The sequence below is a fragment of the Mugil cephalus genome, chromosome 12 (genome assembly GCF_022458985.1).
Source record: "Mugil cephalus isolate CIBA_MC_2020 chromosome 12, CIBA_Mcephalus_1.1, whole genome shotgun sequence".
Lineage (NCBI taxonomy): Eukaryota > Metazoa > Chordata > Actinopteri > Mugiliformes > Mugilidae > Mugil > Mugil cephalus.
In genome coordinates, this window is record NC_061781.1 from 24,147,682 (window position 1) to 24,162,853 (window position 15,172).

A 15,172-nucleotide genomic window follows, 5' to 3' on the forward strand; every position below is an offset into this window, starting at 1 on the left:
TGTGCTAGGACCAATATTATTCACATTATACATGCTTCCCTTAGGCAATATTATTAGAAAGCATGGCATAAACTTCATATAAACTGGCCTAGTCAAAGTCCTGACCTGAATCCTATTGAAATGCTATGGCATGACCTTAAGAAGGCAGTTCATGCTGGAACACCATACAGTGTGGCTGAATTACAACAATTCTGCTAAGTTGAGTGGGCAAAAATTCCTCCACAGCTGGAAAAGACTCATTTCAAATTAACACAAACTCTTGGCTGTCACAAAATACAAACAAAATACAAACAGTAACTAACCCCTGTTCACAACTAACCACCCACCCACCCATCAGACCTGTACTGCTCAAATAAAGATAGTCATTACATGTACTTGTTGATAGGGTGAATCATGTAAGCAAACATAGCAGAGACAGAAAACATATGTGACAATAAAAGTAAAGGGTTCCCATGTATTACAGGGTTACATTTTCTGCTTCCATTTAATCCAGAAAAGCCAAGAAAGGCTGCCAGGTTGCGTAAAATTTCAAAACAGACCCTTGGAGAGAGTAGCTTATTTTCTCTGGCTTCAGATGTTGCATAGTCTCTCTGATCCAGTGGGAATATGAAGGGGGAAGAGGGTTTTTCCATCTGAACAGGATCAGACGTCTGGCCATTAGTGTTCAAAAGGCCACCATATTGGACTTACAATTACTTAAGTTCACAACCCAAAAAAAGCGTTGAATAAGGTCAGCTGGACTTATAGAATTTCTTGAAGACGTTTCGCCACTCATCCGAGTAGCTTCTTCAGTTCTGATGAACTAGTGGGAATTGAGGTTTAAATAGGAAACTCTGTGGGTAACACCCACCAGAAACTTGCTTGACCAGAAACTGGGGTCACTAATTATCATAATGGCTGATACTTACCACTAATTACCATAATGGCTGATACTTACCAGCTGACCTTATTCAACGCTTTTTTTGGATTACCATGACCTGGATGACTGAGAACCTTCACAGACTTAAGTTCACAACCTGTGGAGTGACACCAAATAAAGCAGTAAGAGGTGATGGATCTATCGGCTCCATTAATATTTTAGATAGAGTATTGAAAATTGACTGCCAGAAGTGATATAGTTTTGGACGTGTCCAAAACATGTGTAATAAAGTTGCATGAGCTTACTTGCATCTATTGTAGGTAGGCTTTAACTCCTGACCTTTGACCAGTGAAGCCGGTGCACTACCTTGAATTGTACAACTGTATGCTTTGACAAATAGATGGTGTGTGACTCCTCCCAATAACTTTCTGCCACACTGCATCTGGGATGTGTTCACTTAAATCCTCTTCCCAGTTGTGTTTGAGATAATCTAAACTTGACAAGTTAAATAGATTGAGAAGGCCATGTATCTTACCTATAATCTGCTTTAAGTTAACACCCGGGGATATAAGGGGAAGCAGTTGGAATGAGAGGCAATAAAGTTCCGCAATTGTAGATATCTAAAGAAGTGGGATCTAGGGATATTAAACCTATCTACTAGTTGTTCAAATGAAGCAAAGTTATTGTCTACATATAGATCCTGTAATAAATGTATCCCACTCCTGGACCACACACCAAAGGCTCCATCCAACACTGTGGGAGGAAACGTGATATTTTTGTTATCAGAGCAGAAAGGGAGGAGCTGTTAAGAGTAAATGATCTCCTAAGGTGCTTACAGTTTGGGCTGATTTGAGTTTGGTCGGTTGTTTGTTCCAGTTGTGTGCAGCATAACAGCTAAATGCTGCTTCACCATGTCTGGTGAACTCTGCGCTTCACTATCTGTAGTAGATCTCAGAGCTCTACAGGGTTTATACTCTGCTAATAAGTCATTCATGTATTCTGGACCTAAATCATGCAGTGATTTGTAAAGCAATAGCAAAACTTTAAAATCTATTCTGTAGCTGACTGGGAGCCAATGTAAAGACTTGAGAACTGGGGTGATATGCTCTGATCTCTTTGTTCTGGTTAAAACTCAAGTTGCAGAGTTGTGAATGAGCTGCAGTTGATTGATACTTTTTGGGGGGAGTCCAGTCAGCAAACTGTTACAGTATTCGAGTGTATTGGAGATGAAGGCATGAATCAGCTTCTCCTGATCTGTTTGGGACATAAAGCCTCTAATTCTGGATATGTTCTTAAGTTGATAAAAGGCTGTTTTGGTGACTGATTTTAATATGACTGTTGAAGGTCAGATCTGGAGGTTTCCGACTTGGTCTTTAGTTTCTACAGACAGTGACTCAAGGTGTTTACTGACAGTAACCCTCTTCTCTTTGTTGCCAAAAACAATGACTTCAGTTTTATCTTGGTTTAAGAGAAGGAAATTTTGGTTCATCCAATTTTTGACTTGCTCTAAGCAGTAACACAATGACTCTATTGGATTGCAGTCATCTGGAGACAGTGCAAGATATATCTGAGTATCATCTGCATAACTATGATAGCTGACATTAGAATTTTGCAGAATTTGGCCCAAACTGTTCTGCTGAGTCCTGCCCAGGATTCCAACCTGTTCAGCAGTATACTGTGATCCACAATGTCGAACGCAGCACTGAGATCCAGCAAGACCAGAACTGACACCTTGCCTGAGTCAGTGTTTAACCTTAGGTCATTTAACACTCTAATTTTTCTGTACTGTGGTGAGGTCGGAAGCCTAATTAAAATTTGTCAAAGAGTCCACTGGAGTTCAAGAAGTTGCTGAGTTCATTAAATACCACTTTCTCAACAGTCTTGGCTATAGAAGGAAGATTTGAGATAGGTCTATAGTTGGTCAAAATTGAAGCATCCAGTGCTCACTTTTTTAAGAGTGGCTTGATGGCAACTACTTTTAGGGGTTTAGGAAACATCCCCGATTAAAGTGAATGATTTATTATTTGCTGAAGATCTATTTGGACAGAGCTTACAATAGTTTTAAAAAAGTCAGATAGCACCGCGTCAAGACAGCATGTCAATGGTTTAGATGCTGAACTGTTTTCTCTATGTTTTTTTGGTCAACTGTATTAAATTCTGACATCATAGTTGATTTATTCCTAGGTGGTTTCAAGCATTGCATCATTTTAGTATTTTGCTGATTTGTGTTAATATTTAACCTTAGTTAAAACCTTAGTTTTAATAGGGGCAATATTATCCATGACATTTGAGATTTTCAAGTTGAAATTATCCAAGAGTTCATCAACTGTCTCTGCACTCATGATTGGTAACATATCTACAGCCTCCATAAACTTAGCACTGGTATTTTCATTTATGTACCTTTTTCTAATAGACACAGAGGTTAACTGAATGTTTGGAGTTATCTGTAAATCAAAGAACACACAGAAATGATCAGAAAGAGCCAAGTCCTTAATATCAACAAAATAAATGTCAACATCTTTTAATAAAAACCTTCATTTAAAAGCTGGATTTTGTGTTTAAATGAGTTATCTCTGACTAATATTTAATTTTGTCTGATGATCTGAAACATTTACGTGCGACATACATACAAAAAAAAACACAAAATAAGGAAAGGGGCAACACTTTTTCACACTACTGTAGCTAAATAACAAAAAACATGGGAGTGTACCCCATAATAATAATAATAATAATAATAATAATAATAATAATAGTAATGATAAAGTTCTAATGTCAAGTTTTAAAGTTCACCTAAATTTCAAACAGATACAATTAACATCTTATATGTTCAGAAATTTTCATTTTATTTTAGATAGGCCCATCAGAAAGGATGACATCAAAATTGAAAGTCCACCAAAAACACCATTTGGAAGGGATTCCTGATAGGGAAACAAATCATTCTAAAGATTACAAATATATTCACATAACCTAATGGGGCAGCAATGTATTACAGTGTGGTTGCAAAGTTCTGTTTGTAAGGTCGTTATCAAATGAGCTTTTTGGAGAAAATCTATTTGCATTCACGCTATAATGACAAGTACATATAATGACACAAGCATGAAAAGCAAATTAAAACCAGCAGGTGAGGTAAACATGTCTAAGCAGCCTTTTCCCTGATTTCCCTGCAGCTTTGGTAGATGATTATAAATATTTTTGAGTAAGTGAAAAGTAGGAAAAGTGTTTACCCTCAAGTCCTCACATCTTAATATAACAACAGTTTAAAAGAATGATGGTAAATGAAGTAATTAATTCACTTTGGCCCAGGAGAAAACAATTTTTTTAAATGTTTTGAGATTTTCTGCATTTTCAGGCCGTATATGATTGGGTTGAAGAGAGGATTATACGTCACAATCTGCAGTGTCATTATAAAGCGTGCAATCTTTGGAAAATCTGACTCCAGTTCAACAATAATAACATCATACGTGAACAAACAAGAATAGTTGATTAGAACCAGCAGGTGAGGCACACAGGTCTGTGCAGCCTTCCTCCTGACTTCTCCACAACTCCGGTGAGCTACTATGAGTATTCTTGTGTATGTGAAAATTATGAAGAGCATGGGAAAGAGTGCAATGTTAAATAGAACAATTACACTGTATATAAACAGTGCACTGGAGGTCACACAGTAAAGATCGTAACCTGAGTTGTTGCAAAAAATTCCTTTCAGACTAAATCTACAGAGCTTGTTATTCATGTTTAGCACAACAGGCATCATAATGTGACAGGCAGGCACAAGCCAGGCTAAAGCAAGCATAACATTGACTGTTGTTTTTCTCATGATCATTGGATATTGCAGAGGTACACATATAGACACATATCTGTCGTAGGACATGGCTGCCAGCAATAAAAATTCTGCAAAGCTTAAGGAGTAAAACATGAAAACCTGAAAGAGACAAGCTTGATGAGAGATGATCTGTTTGTCAGATAAAAAGTCAATCAGAAGCTTTGGGTAGATGTTTGTGCTGAAAAGAATAGAATTCATCAACAGAGCAGCAATGAACATGTACATGGGCTCATGGAGGTCACTGTGAATAACAATGAGATATGTAATGGTGGCATTGCAGCATATTATCAGAATATAAGCAGTCAACATGATCACAAAATAAAGATATCTGTATCTGTGCACCTCCACATGTCCATCTAGAGTTATATATGTCACATTTAACCCAGCATCCATTAAAATGGTCAAAGATGACGTAGAATGAAACGAAACAAGTCACAGAACCAAACAGTCTCCTACAAACCCTGTGTCCAGCATCTTATTCTTTACAGTTGCCCTTGAAATGCTATTAGTGTGTGGTTGCAGAACTGGTAAAATGCACCACCCAATGGTTTTATCAGACTGGGTCACGTCATCATTAACGTCCACACACAACATGTCAGCAGCATCATCACACTCTGGAGGCCTGAACCCGCAGAGGTAGGTGCAATTACAAATGTTACTTCATGTTCTTCAAGATGGTAGGTGGTCTGAATATTTACTTTCTCCAGCTTCATTTAGTGGTGCAGAATTGATGCAGGGTTCCTGCATAGATAGATAGATAGATAGATAGATAGAAAGAAAGAAAGAAAGAAAGAAAGAAAGAAAGAAAGAAAGAAAGAAAGAAAGAAAGAAAGAAAGAAAGGAAGGAAGCTGATATCCTTCAACGTGTGCAGTAAGATGCTGGAGATCTTCTATCACTCTTGTGGCCAGCACCCTTTTCTCTGCTGTGGTCACTTAAGAAACTGTCATCAATCATGGATAACCCTGACCACCCTCTCCGTCTGTCTGTCTGCTTGTCTGTCTGTCCGTCTGTTTCAGAAAAAGAACATCATAGCAATAGTAAAAATTTGGTGGTGGTTGTCAAGGTTCTAAGTCTGTCTATTATTTTGTGATGTTTTGAAGTTTCCTGTTTTATTTTGTCATGTTTCCTAGTTCCCTGTCTTGTGCCGTCTTGTCTCTTGATTGTTAAGTTGTGTCACCTGCGTTGATTGTCATCATGTGTTTCACCTGTGTCTTGTCATCCTTCAGTCCTCATGTGTATATATTGCCCTGCCTTTCCCTTTGTTCCTTGTCGCGTCGTTAATGTTACTTTAACGTCTTCATGTCCTCACGCCAGGTTCCATGTTTCCTAGTCCTTGTTCCACATCTGTTTCCATGTTACTTTGCCAGGTTAAGGCAGGAGAAAATAGAAAATAGAAATTCAATGCACAAACTATGTGGACGCCATCATCAAAATCTCCCTTCATGTTCAGGCCATACAAAAACATGTACATAAGTAGATTAAAGACAGTTGTAATTTTACCTTAAGGGACCAGAGTAAAATGTGCAGAGGGGCCAAATTGACCCCCTGATATGAGCCTACCTTTTGAGAATATGTAGGAATTGCACTTGAGTGAGTTTTTTTGTTTATTTCTCAAAATGTTGAGTTTTAGTCTGAACACTGCTGAGACCAGATCAAAATGGAAGCTTAAAAGCAACGTAATGTAAAGTTTGATAGTGTCACATTAGATGTTAGTGCTAAAAAGAACGAGTTGAACAAAACAGCAGCAATGAAGATGTACGTGGACTCATGGAGGTCACTGTGAATAACAATGAGATATGTAATGGTGGCATTACAGGTCTTGTGAGATCTTCAATTTAAATAGACCAAAAGATCCCCAAAAGCTGCAGAGTAAAAAGAACATAAAGTCTCGTCAAAGTTTGGCTCGAAAACATCTTTGGAGTTTTGGAAAAATGCTCTATGGACTGATGAGACAAAATTTGAACATTGTGGAAGGTGTGTTAACGTAACACGTTTCAGAAAAAGAGTATCATAGCAACAGTAAACTTTGGTGGTGGTAGTGTGATGATTTGAGGCTGTTTTGCTGCTTCAGGGCCTGGAAGACTTATTGTGATAAAAGGCATCATGAATTCTGCTGTCTATCAAAAAATCCTAAAGGAGAATGTACAGCCATCAGTTTATGACCTCAAGCTGAAATGGACTTTGGTTCCACAGCAGAACAATGATCCAAAACACACCAGCAAGTCCACCTGTGATTGGTTGAAGAAAAACTAAATGAAGACTTTGGAGTGACATAGTCAAAGTCTTGACCTGAATCCTATTGAGATGCTGTGGTATGACCTTAAAAAGGCAATTCATGCTGGAAAATCCTACAATGTGGTTGAATTACAACAATTCTTCAAAGATGAGTGGAACAAAATTCCTCCACAGGTGGAAAAGACTTATTGCCAACTATCACAAAGGCTTGACTGCAGTGTTGCTGCTAAGGGTGGCCCAACCAGTCATTAGGTTTAGGGAGCAAGCACTTTTTCAGGGCCATGTGGGTCTGGAGTTTGTTTTCCCTTAATAATGAAAACCTTAATTTAAAAACTGGATTTTGTGTTTATTTGTGTTATCTTTGAATAATATTTAAATGTGTCTGGTCTGAAACATTTAAGTGTAACAAACATGCAAAAAAAATAAGAATTCAGGAAGGAACACTTTGTCACACCGCTGTACCTCTGCGGGTTCAGGCCTCCAGAGTGTGACGATGCTGCTGACATGTTGTGTGAAGGTTAATGAGGACGTGACGCAGTCTGATAAACACCAGCAGTACTTCAAGAGCAACTGTAAAAGAATAAGATGAATAAGATGCTCGACACAGGGTTTGTAGGAGACTGTTTCTGTGACTTGTTTCATTTGATTCTACGTCACCTTTTACCATTTTAATGGATGCTGGGTTAAATGTGACATATATAACTCTGGATGGACATGTGGAGGTGCACAGATACAGATATCTTTATTTTGTGATCATGTTGACTGCATATATTCTGATAATATGCTGCAATACCACCATTACATATCTCATTGTTATTCACAGTGACCTCCATGAGCCCATGTACATGTTTGTTGCTGCTCTGTTGATCAACTCTATTCTTTTCAGCACTAACATCTACCCAAAGCTTCTGATTGACTTCTTATCTGAAAAACAGGTAATTGCTTATCAAACTTGTGTCTTTCAGGTATTCATATTTTACACTTTAAGCTTTGCAGAATTTTTATTGCTGGCAGCCATGTCCTATGACAGATATGTGTCTATATGTAAACCTCTGCAATATCCAATGATCATGAGAAAAACAACAGTCAATATTTTGCTTGCTTTAGCCTGGCTTGTGCCTGCCTGTCACATTATGGTACCTGTTATGGTAGTCAGTAGAAATAAGCTCTGTAGATTTAGTCTGAAAGGAATTTTTTGTAACAACTCCGGTTATGATGTTTTCTGTGCAAATTCTACAGCAATGTCTGTATTCGGTGTAGTTATTCTATTTGACATTGCGATCTTTCCCATGCTCTTTATAATTTTCACATACACAAGAATACTCATAGTAGCTCACCGGAGTTGTGGAGAAGTCAGGAGGAAGGCTGCACAGACCTGTTTGCCTCATCTGCTGGTTTTAATCAACTATTCTTGTTTGGTTGGGTATGATATTATTCTTGCTAGATTGGAGTCGGATGTCCCAAAGATTCCACATTTTATAATGACGCTGCAGATTTTGATATACAATCCCCTCTTCAACCCAATCATATACGGCCTGAAATTGCAGAAAATCTCAAAACACTTGAAAAACTTGAAGTGCAATAAGTGATAGCAAAGAGTTGCGAGGTCTTGATGTTTAATTCTCTGACGGTATTTAATGTGGGCATTTATTTTGACTGTGTAAGTCCATGGTAAGTATTGATGAGAATCTGCAGGTATTTAAACATCCCGTATGTCAGACTTTTTAGTAAGAACAGAAAAGAAACCTTGACATTCATATTTCAACCATTGTCTCTGAGGGTAATGATCAAGTTCAACTGATAAAGACATTTTATTATTATTATTATTATTTATTTTTTCCCTTCTATAACGTTACAGTTTCCAAGCCTTCAGCACGTTACAGGTGATGAAACAATATAAACATCAGGTTAACTCCTGTCTGCATGTTATTGAGAGTACGGATTACTGTTTAAATGACTAAATTAATCACAAATTACTGCCCGATTTCACTTTTAATATGACAATATGCTTCTACAATAAATACCATGTTGTTTGCTGCTGTATTCATTTGCATTTGTTTGAATTGTGATCAACAGGCCACTCCCTGACATGAACCCACTTGTTAAAAATAGTTGTGGTATAGAAATACATTTTTAAAAAGGAAGTACACCTGAGTGACTGAGTTTGTTTTAATTGTTTATTTCTCAAAAATTTAAATTTCAGTCTGAACACTGCCGAGAACAGATCAAAATAGAAAATAAAAATAATGTAATATAAAGTTCACACTATCAGCAAAAGAGGTTACGAAATGGTTAGTTGAGAGTAACTGCACTGTTGCCCCTAAAGTATGTCTTGAGCAAAGTATGTCTTGACCCCACAACAACATCCACAAAAACTGCAGACCTCACTTGCCTCAGTTAAGGTCAGTGTTCATGACTCCATGTAAGAAAGAGACTGGGCAAAAATGGCCTACATGATGGCATTCAAAACCAAAACCACTGCTGAGCAAAAAGAACATAAAGTGTCGTCTAAGTTTGGCTCAAAAACATGTTGATGACATCCAAGACTTTTGGGAAAATACTCTGTGGACTGATGAGACAAAAGTTGAACATTTTGGAAAAGTCACACATTTCAGAAAAAGAATATCATAGCAGCAGTAAAATCTGGTGGTGGTAGTGTGATGAACTGAGGCTGTTTTGCTGCTTCAGGACCTGGAAGATTTAGTGTGACAAAAGGCATCATGAATTCTGCTGTCTATCAAAAAATCCTGAAGGAATAAAAGTGTATCCATCAGATGCTGTGGTATGACCTTAAAAAGGCAGTTCATGCTGGAAAATCCTACAATGTGGTTGAATTACAACAATTCTTCAAAGATGAGTAGAACAAAATTCCTCCACAGGTGGAAAAGACTTATTGCCAACTATCACAAAGGCTTGGCTGCAGTGTTGCTGCTAAGGGTGGCCCAACCAGTTTCAGGGCCATGTGGGTCTGGAGTTTGTTTTCCCTTAATAATGAAAACCTTAATTTTAAAAACTGGATTTTGTGTTGACTTGTGTTATCTTGACTAATATTTAAATGTGTCTGATCTGAAACACTTAAGTGTGACAAACATGCCAAAAAATAAGAATTCAGGAAGGAACACTTTGTCACACCACTGTACCTCTGCAGGTTCAGGCCTCCAGAGTGTGACGATGCTGCTGACATGTTGTGTGTGGAGGTTAATGAGGACGTGACGCAGTCTGATAAACACCAGCAGTACTTCAAGAGCAACTGTAAATGAATAAGATGAATAAGATGCTCGACACAGGGTTTGTAGGAGACTGACTGGTTCTGTGACTTGTTTCGTTTCATTCTACGTCACCTTTTACCATTTTAATGGATGCTGGGTTAAATGTGACATATATAACTCTGGATGGACATGTGGAGGTGCACAGATACAGATATCTTTATTTTGTGATCATGTTGACTGCTTATATTCTGATAATATGCTGCAATGCCACCATTGCATATCTCATTGTTATTCACAGTGACCTCCATGAGCCCATGTACATCTTTATTGCTGCTTTGTTAATCAACTCTATTCTTTTCAGCACTAACCTCTACCCAAAGCTTCTGATTGACTTCTTATCTGAAAAACAGGTAATCTCTTATCAAGCTTGTGTCTTTCAGGTATTCATATTTTACACTTTAAGCTTTGCAGAATTTTTATTGCTGGCAGCCATGTCCTATGACAGATATGTGTCTATATGTAAACCTCTGCAATATCCAATGATCATGAGAAAAACAACAGTGAATATTTTGCTTGCTTTAGCCTGGCTTGTGCCTGCCTGTCACATTATGGTACCTGTTGTGGTAGTCAGTAGAAATGAGCTCTGTAGATTTAGTCTGAAAGGAATTTTTTGTAACAACTCCGGTTATGATGTTTTCTGTGCAAACTTTACAGCAATGTTTATATTTGGTGTAGTTATTCTATTTGACATTGCGATCTTTCCCATGCTCTTTATAATTTTCACATACACAAGAATATTCATAGTAGCTCAACGGAGTTGTGGAGAAGTCAGGAGGAAGGCTGCACAGACCTGTTTGCCTCACCTGCTGGTTTTAATCAACTATTCTTGTTTGGTTGGGTATGATATTATTCTTGCTAGATTGGAGTCGGATGTCCCAAAGATTGCACATTTTATAATGACACTGCAGATTTTGATATATAATCCTCTCTTCAACCCAATCATATACGGCCTGAAATTGCAGAAAATCTCCAAACACTTAAAAAAATTATTATCTCTGGCTGAAATGAATTAAGTCCATTACAGTTCTTTTTTTAAAATTGTTATTAACAAAGAGATGTGAGGCCTTGATGTTTAATTCTCTGACTGTATTTAATGTGGGCATTTATTTGACAGTGCAAGTCCATGGTAAGTATTGATAAGGATCTGCAGGTATTTAAAGATCCCGTATGTCAGACATTTTAGTCAGAACAGAAAAGAAACCTTGGCCTTGACATTCATATTTCAACCATTGTCTCTGAGGGTAATGATCAAGTTCAACATTTTTTTAATTATTTCTTTTTTCCCTTCTGTAACATTACAGTTTCATATGCATCAGCACGTTACAGGTGATGAAACAACATAAGCATCTGTTGTACAGTCAGCAGAAAAACAACACAAAAATGCACTCAAACAATACCTTTTCAATCACCCACATGTTTCGCAGACAGGTGATGACACCAAATTATTAATGAGGCTGATCGTAATTGGCACAATTAAATTTTTGAGGCCGTTTTTCCTAAGGCTAGGTACCAAGGATAAACAGACTCAAAAATCAATTAGTTTCATTCAAATGGCCAAGTCTCTGTGTGTATATGTACCTTAGGTGATTGCAGTTTCATGCGCATGAAATAGCTTTGATATTAAATGCATTGTCCTAGTGTGACACTTTTTGTTGTTGTTTCAGTATATATGACATACAGTTTAACCCAACTATGTTAATTATAAAGCGACAGAACAATGTTTATTCATTTCCAATCTGATAACACTGAGTTAGACGACTATCAGTAAAGACACTAAATGTCCCAAAATAAAGAATCCTTAAAAAGAGCATTTGTTTATTTCTCAAAATGTTGAGTTTTAGTCTGAACACTGCTGAGACCAGATCAACATGAAAGCTTAAAAAAAACGTAATGTAAAGTTCACACTATCAGCAAAGAAGGTTATGAAATGGCCAGGTGAGAGTGGTTGCACTGTTGCCCCTAAAGTATGTCTTGAGCATTATTTTTTGAAAAAATTCTATTTCTAAAAATGAATTATTGAAACAAATACATACGATTGGCTGGAACTCTGAAGCAATTAAGATAGCTGTCACCTTCTTGCTGTGGCAGTGCAGGTGTCTTCGGTTTGTGCATGGGCTTATTTAGCATCATTAACCACACTTGAGAAGGTGTGAATAAAAGGACATTTTTGGAAAAGGTTTGGAAAAGTCACACATTTCAGAAAAAGAATATCATAGCAGCAGTAAAATCTGGTGGTGGTAGTGTGATGAACTGAGGCTGTTTTGCTGCTTCAGGACCTGGAAGATTTAGTGTGATAAAAGGAATCATGAATTCTGCTGTCTATCAAAAAATCCTGAAGGAGAATGTCCGCCCATCAGTTCGTGCATCCATCAGATGCTGTGGTATGACCTTAAAAAGGCAGTTCATGCTGGAAAATCCTACAATGTGGTTGAATTACAACAATTCTTCAAAGATGAGTAGAACAAAATTCCTCCACAGGTGGAAAAGACTTATTGCCAACTATCACAAAGGCTTGGCTGCAGTGTTGCTGCTAAGGGTGGCCCAACCAGTTTCAGGGCCATGTGGGTCTGGAGTTTGTTTTCCCTTAATAATGAAAACCTTAATTTAAAAACTGGATTTTGTGTTTACTTGTGTTATCTTTGACTAATATTTAAATGTGTCTGATCTGAAACACTTAAGTGTGACAAACATGCAAAAAAATAAGAATTCAGGAAGGAACACTTTGTCACACCACTGTACCTCTGCGGGTTCAGGCCTCCAGAGTGTGACGATGCTGCTGACATGTTGTGTGTGAGGTTAATGAGGACGTGACCCAGTCTGATAAACACCAGCAGTACTTCAAGAGCAACTGTAAATGAATAAGATGAATAAGATGCTCGACACAGGGTTTGTAGGAGACTGTCTGGTTCTGTGACTTGTTTCCTTTTACCATTTTAATGGATGCTGGGTTAAATGTGACATATATAACTCTGAATGGACATGTGGAGGTTCACAGATACAGATATCTTTATTTTGTGATCATGTTGACTGCTTATATTCTGATAATATGCTGCAATGCCACCATTGCATATCTCATTGTTATTCACAGTGACCTCCATGAGCCCATGTACATCTTTATTGCTGCTTTGTTGATCAACTCTATTCTTTTCAGCACTAACATCTACCCAAAGCTTCTGATTGACTTCTTATCTGAAAAACAGGTAATTGCTTATCAAACTTGTGTCTTTCAGGTATTCATATATTACACTTTAAGCTTTGCAGAATTTTTATTGCTGGCAGCCATGTCCTATGACAGATATGTGTCTATATGTAAACCTCTGCAATATCCAATGATCATGAGAAAAACAACAGTCAGTGTTTTGCTTGCTTTAGCCTGGCTTGTGCCTGCCTGTCACATTATGGTACCTGTTGTGGTAGTCACTAAAAACAAGCTCTGTAGATTTAGTATGAAAGCAATTTTTTGCAACAACTCCGCTTATGATGTTTTCTGTGCAAACTTTACAGCAATGTTTATATTTGGTGTAGTTATTCTATTTGACATTGCGATCTTTCCCATGCTCTTTATAATTTTCACATACACAAGAATATTCATAGTAGCTCACCGGAGTTGTGGAGAAGTCAGGAGGAAGGCTGCACAGACCTGTTTGCCTCACCTACTGGTTTTAATCAACTATTCTTGTTTGGTTGGGTATGACGTTATTCTTGCTAGATTGGAGTCGGATGTCCCAAAGATTGCACATTTTATAATGACACTGCAGATTTTGATATATAATCCTCTCTTCAACCCAATCATATACGGCCTGAAATTGCAGAAAATCTCCAAACACTTAAAAAAATTATTATCTCTGGCTGAAATGAATTAAGTCCATTACAGTTCTTTTTTTTTAATTGTTATTAATAAAGAGATGCGATGCCTTGATGTTTAATTCTCTGACTGTATTTAATGTGGGCATTTATTTGACAGTGCAAGTCCATGGTAAGTATTGATAAGGATCTGCAGGTATTTAAACATCCCGTATATCAGACATTTTAGTCAGAACAGAAAAGAAACCTTGGCCTTGACATTCATATTTCAACCATTGTCTCTGAGGGTAATGATTAAGTTCAACATTTTTTTAATTATTTCTTTTTTCCCTTCTGTAACATTACAGTTTCATGTGCACCAGCATGTTACAGGTGATGAAACAACATAAACATCAGGTTAACTCCTGTCTGCATGTTATTAACAGCACAGATTACTGTTTAAAGGACTAAATGAATCACAAATTACTGCCCAATTTCACTTTTATTATGCTTCTACAATAAATACCATTTTGTTTGCTGCTTTATTTATATGCATTTATTTGAATTGTATGTTACATAGATGGATGGACTCCAAGAACATCAACACTTAACATGATCCAGATATTAACCATAGAGGCTCTATTGACAACAGAGTTGCCAGATATACAATAATTATCATATTTATACAGTACTGCCCGGGCCTATGTGATAAAAAAAGGCAAAATGTACAAGAGTTTGCCATTTGACTGAAAGTGCATTAAGATAATAGTAAACTTAATTATCCTCCTTGAGGGAAATTTGTTGTACAGACAGCAGAAAAACCACACAAAAAGGCACTCAAACAATACCTTTTCAATCACCCACATGTTTCGCAGACAGGTGATGACCCCAAATTATTAATGAGACTGATCGTAATTGGCACAATTAAATTTTTGAGGCTGTTTTTCCTAAGGCTAGGTACCAAGGATAAACAAACTCAAAAATCAATTAGTTTCATTCAAATGGCCAAGTCTCTGTGTGTATAGGTACCTTAGGTGATTGCAGTTTCATGCACATGAAATAGCTCTGATATTAAATGCATTGTCCTAGTGTGACACTTTTTGTTGTTGTTTCAGTATATATAACATACAGTTTAACCCAACTATGATAATTATAAAGCGACAGAACAATGTTTATTCATTTCCAATCTGATAACACTGAGTTAG

At 37.3% G+C, this 15,172-nt stretch overlaps 4 protein-coding genes across 4 annotated transcripts; 3 read left to right on the forward strand and 1 right to left on the reverse strand.

Moving 5' to 3' along the window:
* Window positions 1-4,148: 4,148 nt before the first annotated feature.
* On the reverse strand, window positions 4,149-5,075 carry LOC125017778 (olfactory receptor 6N2-like). The gene has a single exon (XM_047601261.1). It carries the CDS (start codon window positions 5,070-5,072, stop codon window positions 4,149-4,151), a length of 924 nt encoding a protein of 307 aa, XP_047457217.1. The 5' UTR covers window positions 5,073-5,075.
* Window positions 5,076-7,580: 2,505 nt separating this feature from the next.
* LOC125017188 (olfactory receptor 2AT4-like) lies at window positions 7,581-8,504 on the forward strand. The gene has a single exon (XM_047600051.1). The coding sequence runs from the start codon at window positions 7,587-7,589 to the stop codon at window positions 8,502-8,504; it is 918 nt and encodes a 305-aa protein (XP_047456007.1). The 5' UTR covers window positions 7,581-7,586.
* A 1,766-nt stretch (window positions 8,505-10,270) lies between these two features.
* LOC125017804 (olfactory receptor 2AT4-like) lies at window positions 10,271-11,197 on the forward strand. The gene has a single exon (XM_047601314.1). The coding sequence runs from the start codon at window positions 10,271-10,273 to the stop codon at window positions 11,195-11,197; it is 927 nt and encodes a 308-aa protein (XP_047457270.1).
* A 1,908-nt stretch (window positions 11,198-13,105) lies between these two features.
* On the forward strand, window positions 13,106-14,047 carry LOC125017799 (olfactory receptor 2AT4-like). Its single transcript, XM_047601306.1, has one exon. The coding sequence runs from the start codon at window positions 13,121-13,123 to the stop codon at window positions 14,045-14,047; it is 927 nt and encodes a 308-aa protein (XP_047457262.1). The 5' UTR covers window positions 13,106-13,120.
* The last annotated feature ends 1,125 nt before the right edge of the window (window positions 14,048-15,172 follow it).